This window comes from Aphelocoma coerulescens, chromosome 1 (genome assembly GCF_041296385.1).
Source record: "Aphelocoma coerulescens isolate FSJ_1873_10779 chromosome 1, UR_Acoe_1.0, whole genome shotgun sequence".
NCBI lineage: Eukaryota > Metazoa > Chordata > Aves > Passeriformes > Corvidae > Aphelocoma > Aphelocoma coerulescens.
Genome location: NC_091013.1, coordinates 7,318,219 through 7,344,670, shown reverse-complemented (window position 1 = coordinate 7,344,670; position 26,452 = coordinate 7,318,219). Strand labels below are relative to the sequence as shown.

General features: G+C 38.2%; 1 protein-coding gene across 8 annotated transcripts in view; it reads right to left on the bottom strand.

Annotated features, from left to right (window-relative positions):
• CASK (calcium/calmodulin dependent serine protein kinase) overlaps positions 1-26,452 on the bottom strand; it is a 188,018-nt gene that overhangs the window by 101,326 nt on the left and 60,240 nt on the right. For all 8 annotated transcript variants that reach the window (XM_069025606.1, XM_069025686.1, XM_069025205.1 and 5 more), the window contains 2 exons: positions 7,140-7,245; positions 125-202 (listed from right to left, as the gene is read on the bottom strand). In XM_069025606.1, the coding sequence (XP_068881707.1) occupies positions 125-202; positions 7,140-7,245 (184 nt within the window). The remainder of the gene's footprint in view (positions 1-124; positions 203-7,139; positions 7,246-26,452) is intronic.

Sequence of the window (26,452 nt, the reverse complement as noted above, 5' to 3'; positions counted from 1 at the left end):
AGAGTGTGGAAACAGGATTATTTATAGTATTCCAACTTTCAACTTGTAGCTAACAGATTGTACAACAGTATATTCCACTCTTTTCTATTTATCCTGAGGGATCAATTAAAATTATAATAAATACCTGGCTACAGCCTCGCTGTAGACAAATCCAGCATCTGCTCTCTTCACAATTTCAAAACACAGGTCTGCTCCATCCATACTGCAGGTAAAAAGAGGCAAAAATGCTTAAAACTGATAACTACAATCAATTACATAAAAATGCTTAAAAAATCTATTTATTTCCCTTACATGAATCTTACATAAAAAAATCTAGATACACGTACAGTGCATTACTCATTAAAACAACATTTAATGGATAAACTAATAGAAAATGGCTTGCCACAGGTTAACCAATTTATGTCCCTCAAGTCATGTAAGAGTTCTCTCAAAACATTACCAATACCAAACATTTACTTTATTGCTTAAACTGGTCATTGAACAAGGTGTGCAAGAAAAGTCAATGCCCTGCAAAGAGGACACTGCAATTTAACAATTAGCTCCTAATATTAGGTTAAGTGTGTTCTTATAAGCATTACAAGTGCAACTCTATACTAACGACTGTAGTAATAAAAAACGTTACTCAATTTGAATTTTAAATGAAGACTTTAGAAAATACTCTAGAAATACAGTATAGTCTTGCCAGTTGGCATTCTCCTCTGGATAATTAAGCAGCCAAGAGGAGATTTTACAGCTCATAGACACCTGAGAACACTGACAGCCCACATACTGTATCACCAGCTTTGAAACTTGATACCCTTTTCCTCTTCTCCCTCATCTTTCTGATCATCTAACTTCCCACAATGAGCAGCATTACACTTTAGATGCAGATATATTCATAGACCTTAAGCAGAAATTATGCTGCCATTTCTTAAAATGAAAGCAGGCTGGTGCTGCCCTCCTTTTCCCTCTCCTGAAAGGGACCTAGGGCAGACTGGTATCTAGAAATGTTCACAGGCTGATGGGGCAAGAAGAAAGTAACAAGAGTTAACAGAAACAATAAAAATCACATAACTCATGTTTAATAAGGCACTTGCAAAAATATCAACATGACATTTTCAGCCTTCACACCTTTTCTTTTTCCCCTCCACAAAGACTCAAGGGGGAAAAAACCCAGAAGGCAGAATTTCCAGGGTATCTGGATAGCCAACATTCCCAGGGCTGTTTCAGTAAGCTGTTCAGAGTAGCAGCATCACTTCTGCTTTGTTACATACCTTCCATGCCAAACTTCTGCTTAGGGAGTCACAAGCCATGTGCAGAAGCTTTAATTCCCAAATAAATCCCAAAGGTCTCCCTCATGCAAAATACACTATCATGTGGATAGAGCACTGCCAACTCTAAGAGGGACTGGTAACCAAAAGAAAAACATATTGAAGAGTGCAAAGAACCCCACACTGCCAAACCATGGCTGTTCTTCACTGCATCAATATATTCCTCTGCAGGTTTTTTCCCCAGCAGCTTTTCTGTCTTGCACAATTCCCTACACCAAGTCTGCATACAGGGCTAAACATCACCCAGAGAATATCAGAGTCCTGTACAGTAGCCATGGGGCAAGTTCACTGAGAGCAGCATGAGCCTGGATTTCACTGGTCACTGGAAAAAATCCCTCATGTCAGCCTCTCAACTCTTTCTCGCATGTAGAATACACAAAATATATGATCAGCTACCAAAAATAAGGAGATGTCATTCTCATGAAGAAGCAGAACCCTTTAGAAGACTAATTATCTGTACTTTATAACAAGTCAGTGAAATTAAAGATCCAGAGGCACTCAAGCTTTTTAAGCAGCATCAATAGTTTCTGAGACATGGAGAGAATAGTGTAATTTCTTTACATTAACTTTACTATTAAATGAGGTGTTTATAATCAGCACAGTCTTTAACATGTATTCCTACTTCCCACTTACAGATACCAGCATTTTTCATTGAAATTTTGTAACAGTAAGTGGAAGTTTGAATTTCTTCCTGGCAAATACATTTGAAAGTTTCACTCCACTAAGATGAACTCTGTTGGCCTCCCAAGCACAAATATGTGTCAGGTGTATTTTAATCTCTGACTTCAATTGACTATTTTTTCAATGAAAAGCTTTTTTTTTTAAGAGTAGATTTTGATTCATGTATACAGAGGCCTTGTGTCACCCCATGTGATACAACACATTTAATACATGATACTGAATTTTACCTGAAAATCATGAGACTTTTGTCTAGCCTGAGGCTGAAAAAAAGCCAGTCAACTCCAGTTACAAGAAATCCCAGAAAATTCAGTGAACCAATAGACAAAAAATTCAGCAATAGCTCAACCACTTACAAGATGACTTTGCAGAAACTGAAAGCCTTGTATGATATAAGAGCATTAAAGTTTTGGAATACTGATGGAATGAAAGTTCAGGAAGTCTCAAGGGTTTGCAACTATCAGCATAAGCATGTGAAAACCACAAAAAAAGACAAAAAGAAAAGTTAAAATCCACTGAAGTAAACATACAAGTATATTCACACTGAAGACATAAGTGGATGATGCAAAAAAAATCTGGGAAAAAACCACAACACGGTTGTTAACCTGAGAGAATTCCCTGACACCAGCAGAGGGAGCTCACGGCAGGGACATGAACAGACCGGCACCAATGTATTTTACATATTTATATATCTCTGTATCTACACACAATAAGTAAATATAAATATAAATATACAGAAATCTGCTCTGACACCAGCAGTGACTGAAGAATAGCACACTGCAGAAGAGATCTGTGTTTTCATACTAGAGGGTATGATAGCTTTGGATTTGCAGACCTATTAGGATGGGGCCTACAATTTAATTCATTGATGAAAAACGAGAAAGCCTTAGATGCACAGCTTCATTTAGGGAACTGACTTATTACTTAATAAAAAGAAGATAAAAAATTAAGAGTTGACATATTTCTCATAACTGAGTTTATTGAGGCTTGTACCACATGTGTTGAAGGCTTGTGCATGATGGTGTTTTTCCCTTCACAACTCGACAGTTTTTATATATTTGCCATCTTCACTTACCTCAATAAACCAACTGCAACCCTGTTAAGTACTGCTTTTATGAATTTGAGATTTTAAACCTGAAGCATTTTTACATGTTAGCTACATTAAATGGCAAAGCTCTATGTAGACAACTACACATCCTAACTGCTAAAGCCTAACACATCCGTTCTTCTAAGGTCCCAAGAGATAAATCTCTCTTAGAATGCACTAAGAAAAACAAACCCACCTATGTATAGTGGTGAGACAATATTCTGCCAATGACCAGATACCAAGGTATTTGCAATGCACTCACTGCTCCTGTATCTGAGCTCTTCAGCATGCAAATACTCTCAGTCCATATATACTGAGGATGGACTACAAATAACATATTTGTAAGTCTGAAATCTAGTTTTCAGACCCTTTGAAATGTATATATGCTTCCTTTTAGAAATATTAGAAATAATTCAAGTAGCTCTGACCCTTCTCAAGGTATTCTCACTGACAAAAATCAATGATCATTAGGAAAAATGTAATAAGCAATAGAATATAAAGTGACACTTGTATACCAAAGAGAAAACAGTATTCTAAATAAAACCAGGAGGCTCATGGGGGACCTCATCAGTCTCTACAAGTGCCTGAAAGAGGTTGTAGCCAGGTCAGGGTCGGTTTGTTCTCTCAGGTAACAAAAGCAATCAGAAGAGGCGAAATGGCCTCAACTGGTGCCAGGGGAGGTTTACATTGGATAGCAGTAAAAACTTCTTCACTGAAAGGGCTGTCAGTCATGAGAACAGGATGCCCAGTTTAACAGTGTAGTCACCATCCCTGGGGTTATTTTGAAGATGTGTAGATGTGGAGTTTAGGGACGTGGTTTAGTGGTGGACTTGGCAGTGCTGGGTTAATGGCTGTACTTGATGATCTTATGAGGTCTTTTCCAACCTAAATGACCCCATGATTCTATACAGCTGCCAGCAAATAACACCAAGTATGGGAAAGAAAATTGCAACTGTATTATAGAGAAGAGAGCTGGCCTTTCTCAGATGTAAGGTGTCTCTAGAACCTCCAAGGGATCACTTCTGTCAGAGCAAAGAGTCCATCTGGGGGGACAGCTGGGGTGTGTGTGAGGGAAATAATTTTGCAGAGGCAGACCCTCTCTCATTTATGATGCAATAACATCTAAATACTTCTAAAATAGTATTTTTATCTTAGCAATAAGACTTTCTGGGAGAGGGTCTGCTTCTTACTCTACACATGCACTTCATCTATTACGAACAACTGCTTCACTGCAGTTTATTCCAGTGGCACCATGCAGCCTATGTTAACGTGAGATATGGCCCATATCTCACGTTGAGTTTGTGTGTGAATAAGGGGTTTAAAAACCCCTTATTAAAAACAGAGCTCATTTTTTGGTGTTAAACCTCATTGGTACTGTTCATCAGTGCTTCTGTGAAACATGCCTTGATTTTTTAAATGTTTCTTTTCACGGAAGTTTTCAAAATTGGGCACAAATTGTACATTTTCGTAGTGGTTCAATCTGTTGTTACCAGGTGCATGCTACATTCACTTATTCAACTTACTCTGTATCAATAGGTTTGGCAAGATACTCAGAGTCCTCCTAGCAGCTGTGGCATGCAGCTCACAGCCTATGAAGCAGTAGTGAACCAATGCATCATTCACGTACAAGTGATGGCACAGAGTTTTAGCTTTGGTTATGCCATGCATTTCACATGCTGGGCCTGCCTTAATTTTCATGCAAAGCACCTGTCAGCCCACAAATCACTCATCACAGCTAGGCATATGTCTCCTCTGCAGATCTGTGTTGTCTTCCCCTCTTCAGTAATTTCAGAGTAACTAGACCCTAATGAAATGTATTTTATTACTGTAGACAGAAATTTGCTGCGAATCAGTTGAGCTCGTTACAATAACAGCATAATGAGCAGAAAGCAGTATGGGGGGAAATGAGTTACCTACACTTACAGAGATGCTTTTTTGCTAGCTCCAAGTTTGTTCTTATGGTCACAATTACAGAGTGTGCCCCTAACCTGCCCAGCCTCAGACAATGCAGTCTCACTCCACACAAACACCAGTCTGCTGCTGAATCACTTTACCAAAGCATCCCCTCCAGCACAACAACACATCCTGCCCACAGTTCTTCTACTCCCTGTCATGTTTTGAGCACAGGTGTTCCTGCAGCCTCATTTTCTATCACTGCTACAAAAGACTGATGTTTTTGGTGTACAAAGGAGACAAGGACATACATATGATAAACAATCATTATCCTTCAAACAATTTAGCTTTGTAATTCCTTCTTTCATGTGGCCTGAAGTCAGGTGCAGTGTATGTGTAGTAATTCTAATTGTTCAGACTTGCTTTCTGTGTGTACAAACATAAATTATAATAGGCTTGTCATTAAAAAATAATTACTGCTTTTGTCTCATATTTCTGAGCTATCAGCATTGTAAAAATAGAAGCAAACCCTTTCTTCCATTTCAAAATCTTGTTAATTATCTGACTATGTCTCCCCAAGGTGTACATAATTATTTCATAATAGGGTAATTAAAGTCCCTTGGTCCATGCTTTGGGATTTACAAAATAAAAAGCAAAGTCAGTACTGAATCAAAATGTACAGAGAGGAAAGCATAGAACAATTATTTCACAAAACCCTAAGTTTATAAACTCATCTAAAAAAATCAGAAGACTTGCAAGCAATAATTTTCTGCTTTACCTATTTTTTTTGCCATTACCACTGGCTTTTCCACTACCTCAGTGGCAAGTGGATATTTCAAATCAAATTCTTGGCTCTAGTGGACAAGCCAATTTGACCTAACATGATGTGGTTACTCCAGTATCAGCAGCTCAAATGCATCAGAAAACATAATGGAGGAAGGGCAGAGAAATTTAAGAGGTACAAATACATATGCCCAGACTGATTAGGAAAGAATATATGGGGAGCATAAAAAGAAGAGCTGGTAGGTAGAGAGAAAGACCATTCCACATGTCTGGTTGTGTCCTTCCCATTTAGATAAAACCTAACTCAGGAAGGACGAATAATTTTCCCTCAAAGAAAGAGTATGGTGATTTCAGGGCTGCCCCTATTTATTTATTTATGTTGAATAAAAATACCTATCCACTGCTGAAAAGTCATGTTTTTTTCACTTTTCCAACTAAACTCGTACATTCAAACTTCCAAAACAAATATTTTAGATAAAAGCCTCTTTTCATATATTGTGAACAGGTACATTGACTTACAAGAATACTTAAATACACCAGTAACTTTACTTTCTTATCTAATAATAGAAAAGCAGTGCTAAAGAAGCAACAGTGTGGAAAAAAAGAAACAAAACTTCACAACTGGAACAGAATAACCCCAGTTACACAAAGATGATGTTGATGCCATGATAATTTATTTCCCTTTTTTTATACCCCTGTTATCCTTTTTACAACTTCTGTATTCTTAGTGCTTTTTGCCTACATTCTTGGACTTGTTTGCTCAGCTAGGAGACTCAACATTTTAGAAGCTTCATAGCCAGGGATCAGTGTGCCCCAGAGCCCAAGGTCCTCTCCAGAACACATTCTGTAAACTCAGATAGAACCATCCAGGGGAAGGTTCCTTGGGGAGGGGGGCTCACTCGAGCCTCTCATTGGGGAATCTTTAATAGATGTGCTAATTAGTAAAACCTATAATGTTATACCAGATCTTTTGGGGGTGTGCATTGCGGTGTGCATGGAGGTGCATTCCATCGGGACGTAGTGCACCTAAGGATCCTTAAAATAAATATCAAGGTAAAATCCCTTTTTCCCTTCTAACCGTGTTTGATTCTTGATTTTAAGACCAGGAAAAGGCAGCAATGTCTACCAGCAGATTTTCAACTTGTTCTCTTGTACCCTGCAGCCAACTATAAAGATCATGCCTGTCTTTAGAAAACCCTGGTGTTCACCACTTAGACAGTGGGACAACTTTTTTTTATTTGGGACAACCTGTACTTGTCAGAAATAAGTATTTTTAAAGCACTCGAGACCTCTGAGCTACAAAACCTGCAGGTGTGAGCAGAGATACTTTTAGGATTTTATTTAGCAAATGATACCACAAGAAGATAAAATCAAGGAGAGAAACTTACAACTCAAAGACCATATAAAGCATTCCATCTGAGCTGTATGTCTCCAACAGTTCAACAATGTGAGGATGCTTCAGCATGTGACAAATACTGGCTTCTCTCTTCAGATCTGTGGGAGAGAAGAAAGTAGTTGTAGATTAGCTATAAATTCAAGCTGTTTAGAACACAATGTTTGGAAAGATGGGCACATTTGAAATTTCTAACATATTAATTAATCTTTATAAAGAACACTGACAAGCTGATATTTAATTATGCTTAATTAAAATACTTATATAGCTCTCAAAACTTAAGAGATTCTTGAATTCATATATTAATAAAAGATCTCCTTGGTCATAGTCTGAGGACTCTATAGAAGTAAGTTCCTTTAATGTAAGGTTGCAGACTACACCAAGATTTTCATCCTAAATATTAAATACTACTGCAGAATTACCTCCCAATGCAGAAGACAGGCTCTTTAACAGCACTACAGAACTATTATTCATAACTGGAGGTCTCGGATTTCTCTGCTCAAAGCAAGGTGAACTCGAGCAGATTGTCCAAGCCCACACCCAGCTGGGCTCTGAACGTGTCCAAGTGTGGAAACTCTGTAACCTGCCCAGGAAACCTACAGTGATACCTGATCACCCTCATAAGTAAAGAAGTATTTTCCTTATGCTTAAATTTGTTGCTGCTTACTCCTTTAATAATGAGTATTCTCTTCTTTAATAATATTTATTTTAAAATCACAATATATGAAATGACACTGGCATAAATTTTAATCAGCATATATTAGTTTGCATCTCTGCTCTAGAGAAGAATAAAGAAAGCAGGAAAAGTTGCAACTAAAAAGAGGAACAGAAACCACTCTGAAATCCCTCAAACCTTGAGAGATTTTGTTTTAAACAGCATTCCCACTTTTTCTGATCACAAATCAATCCTTCTACAGATAAAGAAATGCAAAAAACCAAACCACACTTAATTAATTTTCTTTCTTCTTTGTTGAAACAACAAAGTTGGTATTTTTGTTATTTAACCATCCTTAAACTTTTTTTATCTACTTGTATTCTAGAAAGAATAGCAAAATCTTGAGTGAATAGCTTTGATGATAATTTGATAAGTGAGGAAAAAAATCAGTCTGAATTCTGAAGTAGACATTTTACTTTTCTATTCTCTTTCAATTGAACAATTGGTCATTGTTCAAGAATGACCTACATATGGACTTATGGAGCAATAAAAATATGATTTCTTGGCTTGAGACTATTAATCATATTAGTGGGCTACACTACAAAGAAATTTAAAATGCCCTATTTTAATGTGCCCTCTTACATTCTTAGCATGAATCAGTAATACTGAAAAATGCAAGCAGCAAAATGAACATTCTTTCATGTGAAGCATTTAACAGGTAACTCAGATTTATGATAGACTTTGGCTCTTCCAGCCATCTATAAATTCAAAAGAAAAGCTGAGAGTTTGGAAATGACTGAATTTCAATCCAAGAAAAATGTTCAGATTCACAAAGTGCATATTTTGTTACCAGAACTTTCATATTACACCTGCATCATGTGTTTCCTCCCTCACAACCTTGCAAATATAATCTAAAAGCAAAATGTCAGAGCAACCCTTTAGAAACCATCATGTAATAGCACCTCAGGAAGTGCAAGCAGAACAGCAAAAAGAAGTATCATTCAGTGATGGCAAAGAAATTTTGTTAAAGAAATTAATGTAAAATTTCTCCTTTATTTCTCTATCTATTTATGTAGATGAAGTTCTACAACCTAAGGAAACAGCAGTATGTCTCACACTATTGAAAATACTCACATTATCAGTTCTTACACCACCTTAATGCAGAGCAACTACTAAAGCCCCACTGTGACTTTCCCTTCCATCACATTAGGAAACGATTTCACACCAAATGGTTCCCACCCCTTTTCTAGGCAGAGAGGATCACTCAAGTGCACATCCAGTCCTTCCTGAACAGGATCACAGATGAACACACCCAGGGGCAGTGTAAGAGAATGAAAAACTGTGATTCTGTGAATAACTATGATCTTCAGAAAATAGGCTGCTTTTATTTTGTCTCTTACTTTATAACTTTAATGCTACCACACTTCACCAAGGCATGTGATACCTATTTCAGATGGAAGGCCAAGTGAAAATATCCAACAGGAAATTACAGGAAAGTTATGCTTTATTTACAGGCAAAAATTGTGTTCAAAATAGTTTATTTTGGCTGCTTCCTTTATTAATATTTTGTGGGCTTTATTTGAAGAGAATTAGAACTGAAAGGAAGAAAGTATATGCTGCCATTTCCCTCATTCCTCTGTGTAATATTGGATGAGTGCAACAATTGCTCACAGACTGAGCACCAGCACAAGAGGAAGGAGAAACAAAGTGGAATATAAAATCTCCAAACAGAAAAACAAATGAACAGAAGTTACAGAACAAGGTTTTGTATGACTAAGGGGTCTTGGGGCTAAGAGCAGAACAAAGTCCTATTTTAAACACAGCAGGGACTTGTTCAGCTGTGGGCCTATTAAGAAGAAGAAAACTAGGTATAAAGAGACAGACAAGTACATACCACACTGATTCAACAAAGCCACCGGGCAGAAAAGAGATGATGGATTCTGAAGTACATGTGGACCGTGACCCAAAGGTCAAAATATGTCATGTCTAAGAACAGTAAAAAGGAAGGGGGAGAAGGAGAAAAGGCAGAGATGGCACATATATTTCATTGTTTTCACTTAAAAAAATGACATCCGCATCTACTCAATCCTTTATCAAATGCTTTCACCAGACTGAATTAAATTTTACCTCCACAGGTTCAAGAGGTAAATAAAATCCCAAGTACCCACAGATATGGTTCCAGTTCTGAATGCAACACAAACCCAAGCAGATGTTTGGCTGCACCAGGTGATTGAGGACTTCCTAAGAAAAATCCCATTGTCTTGTGAGCCACATTATCATCTGTGGCATCATTCTGAATGTAACACTGTCTGAACTATTTGCTACCTCCTGTTAAGTTTTCTAAACCTCTGCTGAGTATTTGAGCCATGTCGTGTAGTAATAAGGGTCCCATATCCACATCCACACATCCCATATCCACATTAGCCCTTCATATTCCAGACACCTACAAAAGATTCAGGACAACTCGAGTCTGTCAATGGAGCAAGCTGGCTTTAAAAGCAGCAAGAGGTGATGTGTCATTTGCTAATGGTCATGTGTCCCATATTTACAACAGTGTCCTTCACAAATAAACAAATATTTAGCTGAAAGAATATACCCATAGGCAGACAAAATCTTGGAATAGAAACCAAACTGCCATCTTTTACTTGCTCTACTATTTAACTTCATTTGAATCCCTCCTGAACCCTTCATCTATTCATTTTTCTCTTCTTGATATGGCTGAAGAAATTACTTTCTGGTTCATTCTTTAAGCCTTCCCTGTCAGCACGTTTTTCAAAATGAAACATAATTGACAACAGCAATAATAAACAGAACTGCAAGTTTTAAAAGCACAAACTTCAGAGGTTTCTCTGCCAGGCGCACGAAAGGTATTGTCACACAGCCAGAAATAGGGAAAAAGATGTGATGTTCCATTGAACTTGTTTAGCACACAGGCTGATACTTCACACATCATAATTTGAAAAGCATTTACAAGCTATCCTTTTACACAACTTACCAATAAATGTTCCAGAATTTCAGTCTGTTTACAAAACTTTGAGGTTTTTTTAGCAACTGGAGACATGTTAAAGTTTCCATTTTAGACCTGGCTAATTATTTAGAGAGGCGCTAAAGTTGTTAAAATTGCTTCAAAGTTCAGACTTCGGTAAAAAAGAAGAAAAGTTCAAAGATGGAAAAGAGAATTCCCAGCCATGATCACCACACAGAGAAAATACAGCCTCATGTGTGGATAGCAACACTGAAAGTGAATTGCTGGAAGCACTAAAAAAGATAACTGCTCTAAATAATTGCAAAGATATATCAGTCTTTGATAGAAAACATAAAACATGAGTATCACTTAAAATTCCCATGGGAGTTAACAACCTAATATCCTACACATCTCTGACAATTCTAGCAAACTCCTAATTTCCTTTCAAAATCTGATACCCAAGGTTTTAAAACATCTCAAATGCACTGAACGTATTTTCAAAGTATATTCATGGAAGAATTAGATGCTCTCTAGCAGCCTGCATTATAGCACCATTTCATTATCTTAAAAGTGATATGCACAGACTGTGGCAGCCCCATCTTTTTTGGGGACAGACAGCTCCAAGTTTCTTAGCAAGATGGAAGACACATGTCACTTTTATGTATACACAATTCATTTTTATACATACACCATTCTGATTTTCCAGGTTCAGTCCTTTAAAGGATTAGTTCTCAAGCCACAGCTTGGGTATGACAGTATTTTGAAAAGAAGTATCTGCATTGGAAAGCTTCTTGCTTAAAATGCTTCTATATATTTCATACAGCAAGATATGATTATATATAATTTAAATACATGTGGTAGTACTAAGTTTTAAAGGGAAATCAGTATGCTTTGTTTACTTGGTTATGTCATTCTCACCAACCATCCTCTGGTGAGCATCATGGAGAAGCTCCTGACCACCCAAATGGAATTCTTCCAGATACAACTAAGCCAAATTGTGTGCCTTGGAAACGTGCCTGATGCCCCATGTGAAGCGTGGACAAGGCAGACACTGAGATCTCAGCCCCAGCTGTTTCACCCTACAAACACACCAAGTTTTGTCCTGTGGATTATTAGCCTTTGCTAAATGTTAAACTCCCACCCAGGCTTTCCCTCAGCTGGGCAGGGGTAGAAAATACAAGTAACAAGAACAAAAAAGTTAATGGATTGATATAATGACACAAAAGATTGCTTATCAGCTACTACTGTCAGCAAAACAGCCTTGATGAAGTTAACTTATTTTTTGCCAATTAAAACAAATACTTACTGATTTGGGTAGAGGAAAGCAAGAAGATAAACATGAAACCAAGAAATTTTCTTGCCCCTTTCATGGGCTAAACTTCACTCCTTCATTCCAGCCCCCAGCTCTGAGGGGTGCAGGGGTGATGACCATACTTAGCACACTGCAGTGGTTCCTCTCCAGCAAGAGTCCTCCATCTGCTCTGCCATGGTGAATCTCCTCCTTCCCTAACCTTGGTGTTCCCTCTTTTTGTTCCACACTCCCTACACTTTGCTCCAGTGTTTCCTGCTCCTCCTTAAAAATATTGTCACAGAAGCCCCACACACAAGGCTCATGGACTCATCTTTGGCCCACTGGAGTTGTCTGGGAACTCACAGCCCTGAGCCTCTTCCCACAAAAGCTGTCCCTGCACCTTCCCATTATCAAAAACTTGTCACTTCTATTTAATCCAGGTCTAATTCCCTTTCTGCAGTAGATACTACACACCTCTGCCTCAAATCATCCTGTAACAGAACCGTGGAACATGCTGCACATCACCAAACTCCGGTTTAACCAATCATGCTGTACCTGAGGTCACACTTTCAAACCCAGGTGAACCTCCAGGGAAAAACTGGCTTAAAAAATTTCCCTATCTCCTTTCTTTGCTCATTCTTGCTGCTCTGTGAAAATTACTTTTAGGCTTTATTACTCTAATAATGCATCAGGGAAGTCATAAAAGCTCTCAGCACAGCCAACACACTGCAACAGGAACGAGCAGCTGGAGGTGGGAACATCCTGTATTGACATTGGCAGTCAAACTCCCATACTACAGAGCCACAGCAATGTTTCTGCCCCAAAGATTTGTTATTTTTTTTTTTTTTTTCTTCCACAAGAAAGTATTCCCTTTTCCCTTAACTAAAACAGCGCTGCCTGTCTTCCTGGGACATATGAGCAACTCCTCATCACACAGATACATCCGACCAGTTAATGACTTGTTGCCTCAACAAGCACTAAAAGCTTCCCTGCCTCTCCTCCCACACACTTTGGGGTGGCTGAGGCTCTGTGGTAGCCAAGCTGATTTAACTGCTGCCTGTTTCCCCCTTCATCCCACACAAATTCCTGCCCCCTGTTCCACTGTACAGCAGCCTGCAGCTTGTCACACCACACACCAAACCATTTCAGTGTTAACTCAGTTAAAAAAAAAAACCCAAACAAATCATTTTTGTCTCCAGTGGCTCAGTGTTTTGCAGTTTTAGCATGGGAAATGGGCTCATGAGCAACCTTCAATTATAGAAGTCAACTTAAAAGAAACAAAAGGAATATGGAAGGAGAAGGTAAATAAGGCTGGGAAAAGCAGCATTTAGTGCTGCTTAGGATGTTGCAAAACACAAGTACACACCTTTCCCTGAAAGTGTCTCCATTGTCACCAAATCTGTGTTGCATAATCAATCTGTACCTTAGCAAACATGCTTGAAACATGTACCAAAAAGAAACAAAGGCATGTAGCTGCGAGTTGCCCTTGATAAAAGCACCCTGTCAATCAACAAGTACAGTGCCAATGTGAGATAATCCATTTCCTGTCGGTGTCTTTTGTTTTAATGCTACTGTAGCATTTGGAAACAAAATGTTGACATGAAGCAAGACCAACAAAATGCAGTTCCAGTGAATATTTCCCTTTCTGAGATCTCCATGCAGAAACCTATGAAAATCTTCATTTTGTGGAATTAAGACTTTACAGGTGTTTCCTAAATTCTGAGTAACTTTCATTTGCTACTCTAGTCTTTCTCAGTGTTAGGACATAAATCTAACTATGTTAATGGCTTTTTAGCTGGAGCTGGGTGTCTTGAGAGACTTAAAAGGCAGTTTTCTTTCCTCAATTTATACTGTCAGCTATGATGAACATGAAACTGGGTGTGAAAAAATCCCACTTTTCTCTCAGCTTCGGATACATCCACCAGACTTGTCCAGAATAATGTATCTGACACAGTTTGCATAATTGTGTCCATGACAGCAACTCTTCCCCTGTTTATTCACTTCCTCATTTTTACTGACATGCAAATAAGCAATGCTTCATAAATAAGATGGTGTATTTTAGGAAATGAATCAACTTGAATTAATAAAAATGTTTAAGAATGCCCAAAAGAGTATTTAACAGCTGCCTACTGCAGACAATCTAAACCAATTTCATTTAATTAAATGATAACTTTTAGCAACTTTTTACAAAGCACCCATCACTTTGAAAAAAAATCTTAACATTTTTCAAGGAAGAACAAAGATTAGATATCTCTCATCTAAGACTTTCCACATTCTAGGTCCTCTTGGTTAACAGCAGGTTCAGGGCTAGGGGAAAAGAGAAAGAGGAAACATAGGAATGTGAAAGCAACACTTTCTGGATTATTATTTTTTAATTAATTAGATGCACAATCTGTCTTTCAAAATACTGCTGGTAGTTCTCTCTGCAGCAAAGTAGCAGCTTCTGAAGTGCTTCACAAACCCAGGAAGGAACATAATAATTAGAAGTAGGGTTACAAACTCCATAAATTAACTTAAAAAGGAGTAAGGAGGGTTTTCTCTGTCGTGAGTTTGGCATTCTGTACAGAAATGGAATTGCTGAAGACATTTTGCAAGCTGTGCTGTAGAATCTGAAACACTTTTCTCCTAATGTTGCACTGTTTTCAATAATTAATGAAAGGAAATTGAAAATAGTCATTGACTCTCAAGTTGTGATCAATCAAGTTATGAAAGCAGGTTGACTACTGATAACCACATTTATTAAATCCCATGTTCCACCTGTTTCCCAGCACCGTGCAACAGCCTGAAACACAACACCTTCCCAAGTACCACAGACCACAGGTTTTTACACTGCAAACCACAATTTTAAACACTCTGTGATACAATGAGTTCTCTAGCAGAGGGAAGTGGAATGGTGGGTGCAGAAGCACATCTGTCAGAATATGCCGTGAAATTTTAAAACCTAACAATAATAAAACAGAGAAACAATTGGACACATGGTGTGTATTTGATAAAAGAATGCTACAGACTGGCTGGAGCACTGAACTGGCAAAATTCTCAGCTGTATGGTCACAGTGGACTTCACTGAAATAACCAAAGGCCGTGACTTCATAAAGTTACACAGTTTGTGCTTTCTTGAAGTGAAAACTAACACTTAAAAATGCAGCCCCACTAAATGCAGCAATTGTTCCCTCTTCTGTCAGCTCCTTCTCCACTCCTACTCCATCCCTCCCTTCATGCTGGTGCAATGCTTGTGCAACTGCACCATAAACACAATCGAGGAATCGATCCACCTCAACTGCAAACAATCTTTTTCCCTCCCCCTTGGAGCTGTTTTCCCACCAAACTGGTTCTGGCAAGTCCTGGGAACCTGCACAAACACCTCTGAGCACAACAGCATTGACAGCCCAGCAATTGAAACAAATGGCCAGATTACAGCAACAATGGCTTAAAACATTTGACAATATATGTCAAATCTCAACAGTCTGTACATTGCTGCCCTTCTCCCAACGAGTAAAGTCAGAAAACCAGATTTCACAGTATTATCAGGACATGCTAAATTGCCTTAGTTTTATGTTTTTATGTATTTAACTGAACCTCAAATTAAAACTGAGAGATGAACTTGTGAGTCAGGTGGTATTTCTGTTCTCCCTCGGTAGTGTCCTGTTTGTGGAGTTCCACGTGGACATGTGTCCCTGCAGATTTCTCACTAGGTGGCAACACAGCTCCGGCTTTGATCTGCGTGGTGTCAGCAGCTGAACACGAATGGAGCCTGCATCGATTCAGCCGCAGAGAGCTTTGTGTTTGGCCAGTCCTATACCCTTGATCTGATTAATGCTGAGTACAGTTCATGTCGCTGTTGTACCGAGAACGGTGAGAAGAACGACACAGAATTCAAGTCCAGGGTAAAATGGGATTATTTCATTAATTATAAACTCGTTTATATAACTTGGTTTGCAAGAGTGGCATGATATTATTGGTCCCTTGATCAACCATGTACCAGAACGATTGGTTGAGACTCTACAACACCCATTTCAAAACAACCTTCCAATGTACCATAACAAACTGGAAAACAATTCACAGGTGCAAGATGAAGTCTTGGTTTACAAAAACCTCAAACTGTTTTCAGTTAGCTTGCGTAAGAAAGGAAAACTTCACAGGATGCTGCAGAAAAGCTGGAAAATTCCTCTGCTTCCAGCTTTTTAGTACCCACAGTTCAGGCCTAAGAACAAAGAAAAGATGCCACTCTGAAATAATTAAGGTACACATTCAGTGCTAAGCGCCTTTTTATCCAGATTCTGTGCAAGACCAGTCTCTGCTCTACTTCTAAGCAGAGCCCTTCGCAGCTGATGGCCACACACCAGTACTGTACTGCACACACAGAGTTGTATGGCACAGCCAAAACATATTTAAACACAGTTTGCCCACAGAAGCCAGAAGTTTTTCATTCAATCCATAAACTCTAACACAGTCTGCATTTACTGCTACCAAGTCCAGTAAAAAGCTTTAGAAAGCTAAAACCTTCAAGCAGTTCAGTTTAAATCACTGGAATTTCTCCTTTTTAAAAGGTTAATCACCCAGAGTGGAGTTCTTTGTTTCATTTTTTGTACATTTGTTCATTTCTGGAGGGTTCTTTCTGCTGCAGGAGTGTGTGCATATATGTGTGTGTTCATGGTTTCTCTCCAGCCTTTGGCCATGGCAATACAGGTAATGCAGTATCTCAGAAAGTGCTAAAAGCACTATTACCAATGTTATGCTTAGATTGGCACAACATTTTTATGCCAAACGTTTACATCTTTTGGCCAGAATTCACTTAGGCTGATCAGGTTAACTAAAGGTTATAGACATTGCAGTCCTTTAAATGAGTTTTTAGTACTCATGTACTAAAATGTAATGACATTAAATCAAGTAAGTGCCCTTGGAGGCAATGGAACATTATCAAGAAAAGGATGTTAGCTGATCCTGAAAAATTAAGTGATTTTTCTTGCTGATCATGCTAACATTTGAAGGTTTTGGTTTTTTTTTTTGTTTGAAATGTCTTTTCTTCTGTGACTTAGCCTTTACCTAAATGTAATGACAGGCAAATTTACTTTTTGATAATAATAAAGAATCTCAGTTTTACAGGAAAAACTCTGGTATTTTAAAGATACAAAGGAAATCTATTCATAACATATTCAGCTAGTCTAGACAAACTGTCTGTAACTCCTACTCGAGGAGGGGTTAAATAATCCATCACACTGCTTCTGCTACTGAACTTAACAGTCAGGAACAGCCCAAAGGCACTCAGAAAAGGGAACGACTGCCTAAGATGCTCCTCATACAGACAAAATGTATTTGTTTGCTTTGATCAAAGTTCCTTTGGTCTTGAACTGCTGGGCTCAGCACAGCCAATACAAAACCAGTTGCACACTAATGCTAGAAAGGAAATCATCTCCTTTATCCAAGTCTAGACAACCCAAGCAAAACCAGCATCTCAAAGTGACTATAATTCCACAGTGCCACGTAGCTCAGTGACTGACAGTGTTTCTGCTGGCACACAGCTCAGGTTACTCTGCAGTTTTTCTCAGGTAAAATTGTACAAGCTGCAGTAAATGCTGCTGTAAGGGACAGCTGAATTCTGAAAGTCCCTCCACAGCACATGGAACTCAGCACAAACAGCACCTACAGTGCACCCCGAGTAATAGGCAACTACCTGGCAATTGTAAGAGTGATGCCAATTCTGTTCTACTTGGAAATCCTGTAGTGGAGTAATGTCTGAATGCTGAAGAAAACTACCTTAGCAAAACTTATTTTCTGGTTCAGTGACAGAACAATGTCAGGAACCAGAAAATTCTTCTCAAGCAGTAATAATCCAGGATATGAAAAAATTTAATTTGGGTTTGTTCCACTTCTGCACATGCTTCCCTTCGCAACTGCTACCAAAAGTCATAGAATTTTTTTTTGTTTTCTTTGTTAACTGGCATGTTATAAAGCAAGTTTTGTAAAACCAGTGTGCATCTCTTAGTTCAGTAATTAAAAAAAATTCAATACAGAATGTATTTTACCAGGACTTTCAGGATTCCTTACCAACAAACCAACAAAGTTTTAACTAGTCTCTTTGCTACTTACCAAATATCCATAAAGCACTTCTGCATACCAAGTCTGTAATGCTTTTAAGAAGCACATTTTCCCTTTTCTGCTTTTGCATTGGCAATACTCCTCCAAGCCTCTGAAACCAATGCTCTTAAAATACATCCCCCTCCTTTCATTCCACAGAAATCAGATGTTAATGATGTAAGCAGTGCAACAGAGCTCAAACCTGTTTCTAGCAACGTTCATGTCACAGCTCTAGGAATAAGGTTTTAACGTGCCCGACCTGTCTCTGATTTTACAACAGGCTGAAAATACCACAAATCTTTACTAACTGTCCCTCATGCTTTTCTTTGTAAAATAAATTAAGCTGACAGAGGTAACATGTCCCCATAAAGAACCAATCCAGTGACAACTTTGCCTATGAATTGAGTCCTAGCACAATTACAGGTCATCAGAGAAATATCTTCTTTCATAATTTTCACACACTTCTCATGTTATTTAAAGGACAATTTTTCTTCACCAATACAGACAGTTTTCTTCTTTAATCTTATCCAGGCATTAAGTAAATAATATTTCATTTCCCTTCTTTATTATCTGTTGATAAGCAAAAAATGCCAAAAATTCATACTTAGCAAAAGTTGAGTTAGAAACATTTTGATTATCAAAAAAAACTGTGACCTTGGAAATTGTATCAAAGTAGGAGATTGGACTTGGAAACAGTACACCTGCATGGCTTTTAAATTAAATTTTGATAGAGTTTCCCACTGCCTCTGAACTTTCATGCGATGCCAACAGCAAGAATCACATTGTAATACACAACAATTTCCTTCTCTGTCACAGGGTATTTTGAGGGACTGACATGGACCTATAAAGCCTTGTAGTAACCAGCTGTAAATAATGGATTGCTCCTCCTGCTAGACAGAGCTAAGATTGTTTAAGTACTTGCATAGAAAACCGTCTCAAATTAAATGAGCCTTTCTCAGGTGCTAAAAGGTTTGACTCAAATTTGTTCAAATTTCTTTCATTGGTGTCCAAATCCAAAATGATGATCCGCTGGAGTAAGAACAAACCTTTATAAATTATGCCCATTTTTCTTGCTCTAAAGTGAAAGAGCAACAATAAGCTTGCAAAAATATGAAATTATTAAAGCATATATCCACTGGCATACTTTAGAAGACCACATTAGAAGAGTAACTGATAATCTGCAACCTCTAAACAACTTTACAAGAGCACTGTAAGAAACTGTTAGCAGGGTTCTTTTGTTAAAAGTAACCCACATTTCCTTTCCTCACAAGTTAAATGTCTGTCTAGGATAAAGAATATCTGGCATGATGGGATACATGGAAACATAAAGCTGAGTTAAGAGGGCCCTGACCCATTCCACAGATTTTTTAGAGCACCTTTCCTGTCTGCATAACAAAAATTAAGACTATCTCTTAACATGACAGCATGACTCTCAGGCTGAACGTAGCCCTGTCTGGATTCTGAAAATAACCTGAAGCACAGGGAGTGGCACAAGGTGCTCTCCCTACCCTTCCTTGAAGGAAGAAGCAAACTGAGCCCGACCTCCCTCCCCTCACAAACCTCTTCTGGTGAAGCAACCTGTTCAGTGTGTCTCACTCTGCACAACCAGTTCTCACTTTTCCAGAATGCTGCAGCAGGAAGACAAGAAACCGAGGCAGGGAGGGGTGTAACACTGCACTCTAGAAAGGAGATGAATTATGCACCTGTGACTTTGACATAAAAACTCGAATTTGCAAATCCACGAGCTGTTTATGCAGGTTGTATATGCATCTGCAACAGAATTAAAAGTCGGCTCAGGTTCTAGCAGAATTTATGAGCTTAAATGCAGTATATGCATAGCAGCTCTGCTGCTTCAGGGCATGACAATACAGAAGAGTCTCTGCCAGTCAATACCTGGATTAATAAACCATGATGGACCTGAGTTAGCTCCATGTAAGGTCACTTCAAAGTCACAGGGACCCTGATTCTTGAGGATTTATTAGCCCAGCTAAACACAAGCTGTGGAAATGTAAATGAACAACCCCTGAAATGGAGTGCCAGGAAAATGGGGCTGATAGTCTCCAAAGGGTCAGTTCTGGACTGGTGATGAGGTAGAGCTCACAAATCTGGACAGATAATAAAAGCACACTGTACATGTTTTGCACATCCAAATGCTTTCTAACTATAGCTGTATTACTGCACCTGTTTTTTCTTATTAGCTACAGTACCTCAGTCTCCATTTACCACAGAGAAGTAAGACTTGGCTGCTTAAATCATCCTGTTGTATAAATCTTCCCTCATTAACAACTAATTAAGGAAACAAAATGGCCTCAGAGCACAGAGAAATTAATACAATTTCTACATATATTTATATATACTACATATTACAGTCAGTTTGGATAGCCTATTCATAATTCCCAGGTAAGAAGGATTTAAAACCAGACTAAATTGCATCATAACATTCTTAAGCTGAAAAAAGAATAAAGCTCAACACATTTTTTACAACATTGAACCTTTAGCATTGAACCTGAGCTTAAAGCTTTGAACTTTGCAGCATTCTTGAAAATTTATTAAATTAAATTGTCTTTTCTCTTTTGTTTCCCAAATGCCACAGAAAATCATGAAACTGAAATCCACTTAAAAGCCTTTTGTTACCACAAGCAATATTATTCAAGTGATACTTGTGCCAACTTAAGAACAATTGTAGACACAAAAGCGCTGCGTGCTGCCAGCAAAGAATACTGGAATCAAAGAATGATGAAAGCAGACAACACATCTGTCATAACCCATTTTTAATAGTTTTTGCAAAATCACATGTACCAAAAGTATAAGTTATACACCAAATTAAACTTTGAGGACAGTTACAACGTACGTTAATGAAAACTGTATGGAAGCGTAAATGTAAATACTGCACAAATGTAGCAACCATTTCTTCTACAGACTATTTTCTTAGTTTTGTTGTTTTATAACCCCAAATTTATCTTTAAAATACTGATAAGATTCACATGACAAAAATGACATAAAACCAGTAGCCTGCTGGTAGTCATGAAATCTGATTCATCATCTCTAGTTTGGAAAAGGATTTTGAGACACAAATCTATTATTTATACAAAGTATAATTAATAAGCACAAAAACCTCCCAACCTTGTAAGAAAATTTTACAAAAGCTTCAATTTTTTTATTTTAAAAGTTAAAGAATTTTCTTCTTTTTCTAGTATACAGATATCCCTCACTACTACAACACATGCTCACTGTACTCACCTGATACTACAAGTTACAAAACCTTCAGCAATAACTGATCTTTGAGTTGAAGTTTGATTGCTCTTTGAATGGTTAAAATCTGTTGGAGAATGAACTTGGGACACTGAAATAATGCATCATGATAGCATCAGATGGAAGGGTAAAAACCATTCACTTTCTATCATCTTTCAAGATCTAAGGAGCCATGAAGTCGCAACAGGATCCACCAGAGCCCTGCCCAGACAGGAGGCTAAGGCAAGGCCTAGAACAGAGCTGGCCTGTTTAAACAAGCTTTCCTGAGTCCTGATCCCTGAAACACACAGTCCTTTTTGGATACATCAGGTGGAGAGAATGAACCCACCAAAGCCAACCACCAGCCCTCAGAACATTCTTCTGGGTCAGCCTTTGTGCAAAAGCCTCCAGACCAGATGAAAATGACAATTTACACCTCAGTAATTTAGGAACACAAACAAAACTGCTCCTCTGTCCTTCCCAGAGCACTTCAGAGAACCAACAGCTACCAAAATCTCCACTTACACAAACAAGTAACAACATATATCACATTGCAAAGAAAATTAAATGTTACAACACTGTCGTCCTTAAAATCTCTAAATCCTGTTAGGAATTGGGCCCTTCTTCAGTCAACTTTTTCTATACGCAAATGTCAAAGCGAACACCAATTAACTTACTACTAACACAGCAAGACTGTCTGCTGCCAGACAGGCTCCATCCAACTATGAAAGAAACAAGATTCCTTAAGCTCTCACAGTCTCAGACAACTGCAGTGGAAAGTTCAATCTGTAGGGATACAAAGCCAGATCCTAGTTCATTTGGCGAGGTAAGGAACTCCTACCTTCCCCTCAGTAATTACAAGAGGGGCAAAACAAAACTTATGCACAAGTGCCATCCAGCACCTACAAAACATAAGTGGGGCAAGGGTGGGGTGATGTAAAACTCAGAAATTTTGTGCCAACTGATACAGGAGGGCAGAATCTTCTAAGACGTATGAAGCAAATCTTGAAACTGGCCTTATCTCAGCAAAGCCAGTGCCCCCACATTTACCAGTTCCTACTCGTTACAAGTAACCTCAGACCCAGACCAATTGTAATTAATTTCTGTTGTGGGCCAGCAGACAAACCAGGACAATCACAAACACAGATTCAAACCGAGGCAACAAAGAATTCAGAGGTACTGAAGGTCCAAGGCTTGTTATTCAGAAGAGTAATCACAAATACAGAAAAACAAAGAACTGCAGAATCCTCTTCACCTGACACAACATTCTTCAGAGGACCTACTTCTCTTGGGCAAATCCAGCAATCAGTTTGCAAGAGGCAAAGATGATAGTGAAGTACAGTCCTGAGAGCAAGGAGAAATCCAGTTACTGCAATGCCACATGAGGATACAGATTTGATTCAGGATATGAACCTGCCTTCCTATCAGCAAACAAACTGTCATCACAGCATGAACAGCTCTAAAGCTCTGTTCTACGACATAACATTTCTAAATACTAACCCAGAAGAGACACAATTTTATAAAGAGACTTTCTCTCCCCATCAGGATTTATAACATTGAAGAAACCAATTTTTCTTGCAGTAGTTATTACTACATGGAAGACAGAAAAAGGCTTCAAAATGTAAATTATTTTTATATTAAAAAAACCAAACTCCAGAATAGATATTAAAAGATTATTTTCCTCCAAAGATCTTGGCACATGTAAAGTGCCCTCAGTCCTCAGACCAGCATTTGCAACGCAGATTAACACGCCCTGAAGCTGTGAATAGCTTTTACTGTTACTGTACAGCCCATAATTCCTCAGTAGTTACTAAACACAACAGAACCAAGGTAGAAGATTCTCTTGTGTTATAAACCACAAAGGGATAAGCAATGAACAAAACAGTGCCCTTCATCAGCAAATGACCAAGTCTTCACACAGGAATGAAAGAGCCAACACGTGGCCAGTGGGATGAAGACCAGGGAGGGGGAGGCAAGGGATTTTTGCCTAAGCTTGTATGTGTTTGTTTCAATACCAGAATCAGTTATTAACTGTTAACTGACAATGAATCAAGTTGATTGGAATTATCCCCAAATTAGTAAACTCTTCATTTGAGTATGTGATGGGGAAAAAGGGGATGATGACATGAAAGGAGCTGAATGAGTACCTTCAGTAGCCCAGAGTAAGAGGAGTTAATCATACAGACAGAGCACACCAACAGAAGAGGACATGACCAAAAACCAGGAAACCAGTGGCAAAAAGCCTAGTAGTCCAGACCATTTCTAGAATGAAATGCATATTTTCAAATCTTTAATTAGTATTTATTTGCTGACTAGTCCTACCAAGTAGACAGGAACACAAATAAGCTGCTATTGCAGCTTTGATAAGATTTGAGGATTTCTCCTCTCACTCTGTTGTGTTACCTTGTGCATGCACTTTCTCCAGTGAGGGTGCTTGTAATTTAGGGCAAAAAAATGCCCAGAACAATGCCTATGAGCTATTTAGGCAAGAACTGAGGTAGCAACCATGGCTATTTACAATATGTGCTCCTGTAGTTCCCACTACAATCCCAGATTGCATTTCTGTCTTAAACAGAGTCACTTAGAAGAAGTGAAAATCTCTTCTGTTTTCTGAGCACCTTCACATCAGTTTGTCTCACATTCTAGAAAAAAACAGAGCATACAAGATTATCTTCCTCTAAAGGGAGTATCAAAATTCTCAACTGAATAAATTCTAACTGTTTATGAATAAATTCAAACTTGTGCTTTCCCCTTAACAAGGTAATTCCTCTTCAACCCTAACAGGTTTTGAAATAAGGTGCATTTAAAAAAGGAAGCAAGCCAATCAAAAGACAGTAAAGACTAGGAGACTTAGGGTGCAAGTCCTCTATTCACTTTTTCCCCCAACTTGAATTAAAATAAATCAGCCCAAAGGTAAAAAAAGTACCAAAATAAATGCAAATGAAGCAACAGGACAGCAGAGTAAGGGAGCAGCAATGAATAAACAGGGCTTTCCCTTCCCCTTCAGCAGCAAGGGCTGTTCAATCCTCCTGAGGGGGAAAGGGGAGGAGATGCAAAGCAGCTATACTCAAGCACACACTGCACAGATATAAGTGGCATCTAATGGTCCTAGATGTTAGCATCCTACATTTCCAGGGAATCCTAGTTCCTTTACTGGTCTTCCCCTCAATCAGATAAGCTTCTAAGAGGTGGAGATGGTGGGTGCCCTACCAGTCTGCAGCACAAGATTGGTTCTTGGAGAACTCCAGCATCAGAGATTAAAAGCTTCTTTGCCAACATGTCACCCCACTTATCCAGCCCTGTGCTGGAAACACAGGCTCCAGTCTAGTACAGCTTTTCAAAGAGAAAGATGAGGACAGAAGAGGATACAGCAATGATAACCTGTACAGACCTGAAAACAGTGATGTGTTGTAATGAACATTTCTGTGGTGGCAACTTGGATTCAATTCCTAATTTGATTTGACAAAGGAAAAAAATCTACTTTGCTCAGGCAAAGTAGTATTTCAGAAGTCATTTTCACTACTTATATGCTATAAACTAAGGCAATATTTTCAGTAAGACCCGCAGCTGTAAATTGTCACTGTATCACAGGCAATGTTAAAAGTGACAGACATTAAGAAAGCTACAGTAACTGGTTCTGTCACAGTAGATAAAACTGTATTTTTAAAATTTAACTTTATTTAATTAGTCTTCTAAAGGAAATCAAGAAAGCTTGGGGTTTATATTGCTGACTCTACAAGAAGCTTTCAGTGGATCTTAGAATATATCTGTAAAATCTTTTTTTTAGTTATGTGAAGTATTAAAATTAAGTTCTCATTTAACTGCCTTAACAAGTACTAAGACACTCTGAAACCACAAAACATTACTTTTCAGCACCGGTCTCTTTTGCAATTGGGCTTTTCCTTCTACAGCAACTTCAAAAAACAGGAAAAAAAATTGACCACTGAATATTTTAGGCAAAATAAATACAAATGACAAAACCCCTCCCCAACCAAGAAATACACCATAAATCTATACGAAGTGATCTTAAAAAACAACCTCCCATGAAAATCTTTGTCATAGATTTTAAGTAAACCTACCATGGATCACAGGGATTTTTGCTTACATTGCCAATTTACTCACTGTCACTGTGTATATTTGTTGGTTGGATTCGTATCAGGAAATCAAATACATACAATATATACAGTGTGAGTAGACTGCCCCTGATAAGTGTCATCATTAAAATAAATGACTTGTATCTGGAAGATGCCATGGCAGAAAAGTGCTCAGGCTGCAGTACCACACAGAGCTGGTTAACACAGGTCTTTCTCCTAAAGTAACCAGTTATACATGTAGTAGTTTTAAAACAGAAGAAATTTCAATGCAGTATTAAAGATAAAATTTAATTCATATAAATATGTTCATTAAGAGTTTTTATTAAGTGGATTTTACCTAAAATGTAACTGTATAAGACAACTTATTGCTTGTACCCAACTCACTCCATCAAAACAAGTAATGTACTGGAAGAAAACTGATGGTAGAGATGGTAGAACTCGAGCAGCAGATAAAATGTAGAATGTCTGGAAGAAACAAGCTCAGAGGTCTCCTCAGGACTTTCAGGTCTTAGACTTATTTAAATTTACATGCTTCTCTTGACTGAGCAGCTAAAAAGCTCCAGTGTTCTACTGTGTGTGTTAGCCAAGATATATTTTACAAGATAGCTTCCAAACACAAGTATTTCCATCTGCCTTTGTATCAAGAAGACCTAATTGTTTCCTTTAATATTTGTCTTTTCTCCAAATATTTTCTTTACTCAAAAAAGATTACAAATCTATTTCCTTTTTTCCCCTTCTGAAGCAACTCTTACCCTGGGAAACAGCCATTGCTTGGCACTGTGTACAACTGGACTGAACACTCTCCCAACACAATGACATCCTATGGAGATCTCTCAACTTCTACATATTTTATGTATTACTCATAACTATTTGCTAATGCAGATGTCAGAATGCAAATTTCCATGGAGATCAGCGTGCAGTTTTTACAACTGCAGCACAGATTGTGGCAGTTTGTCACTGGTCTTCAGCTTCACCATTTTCTCCATGGTTAATTTTT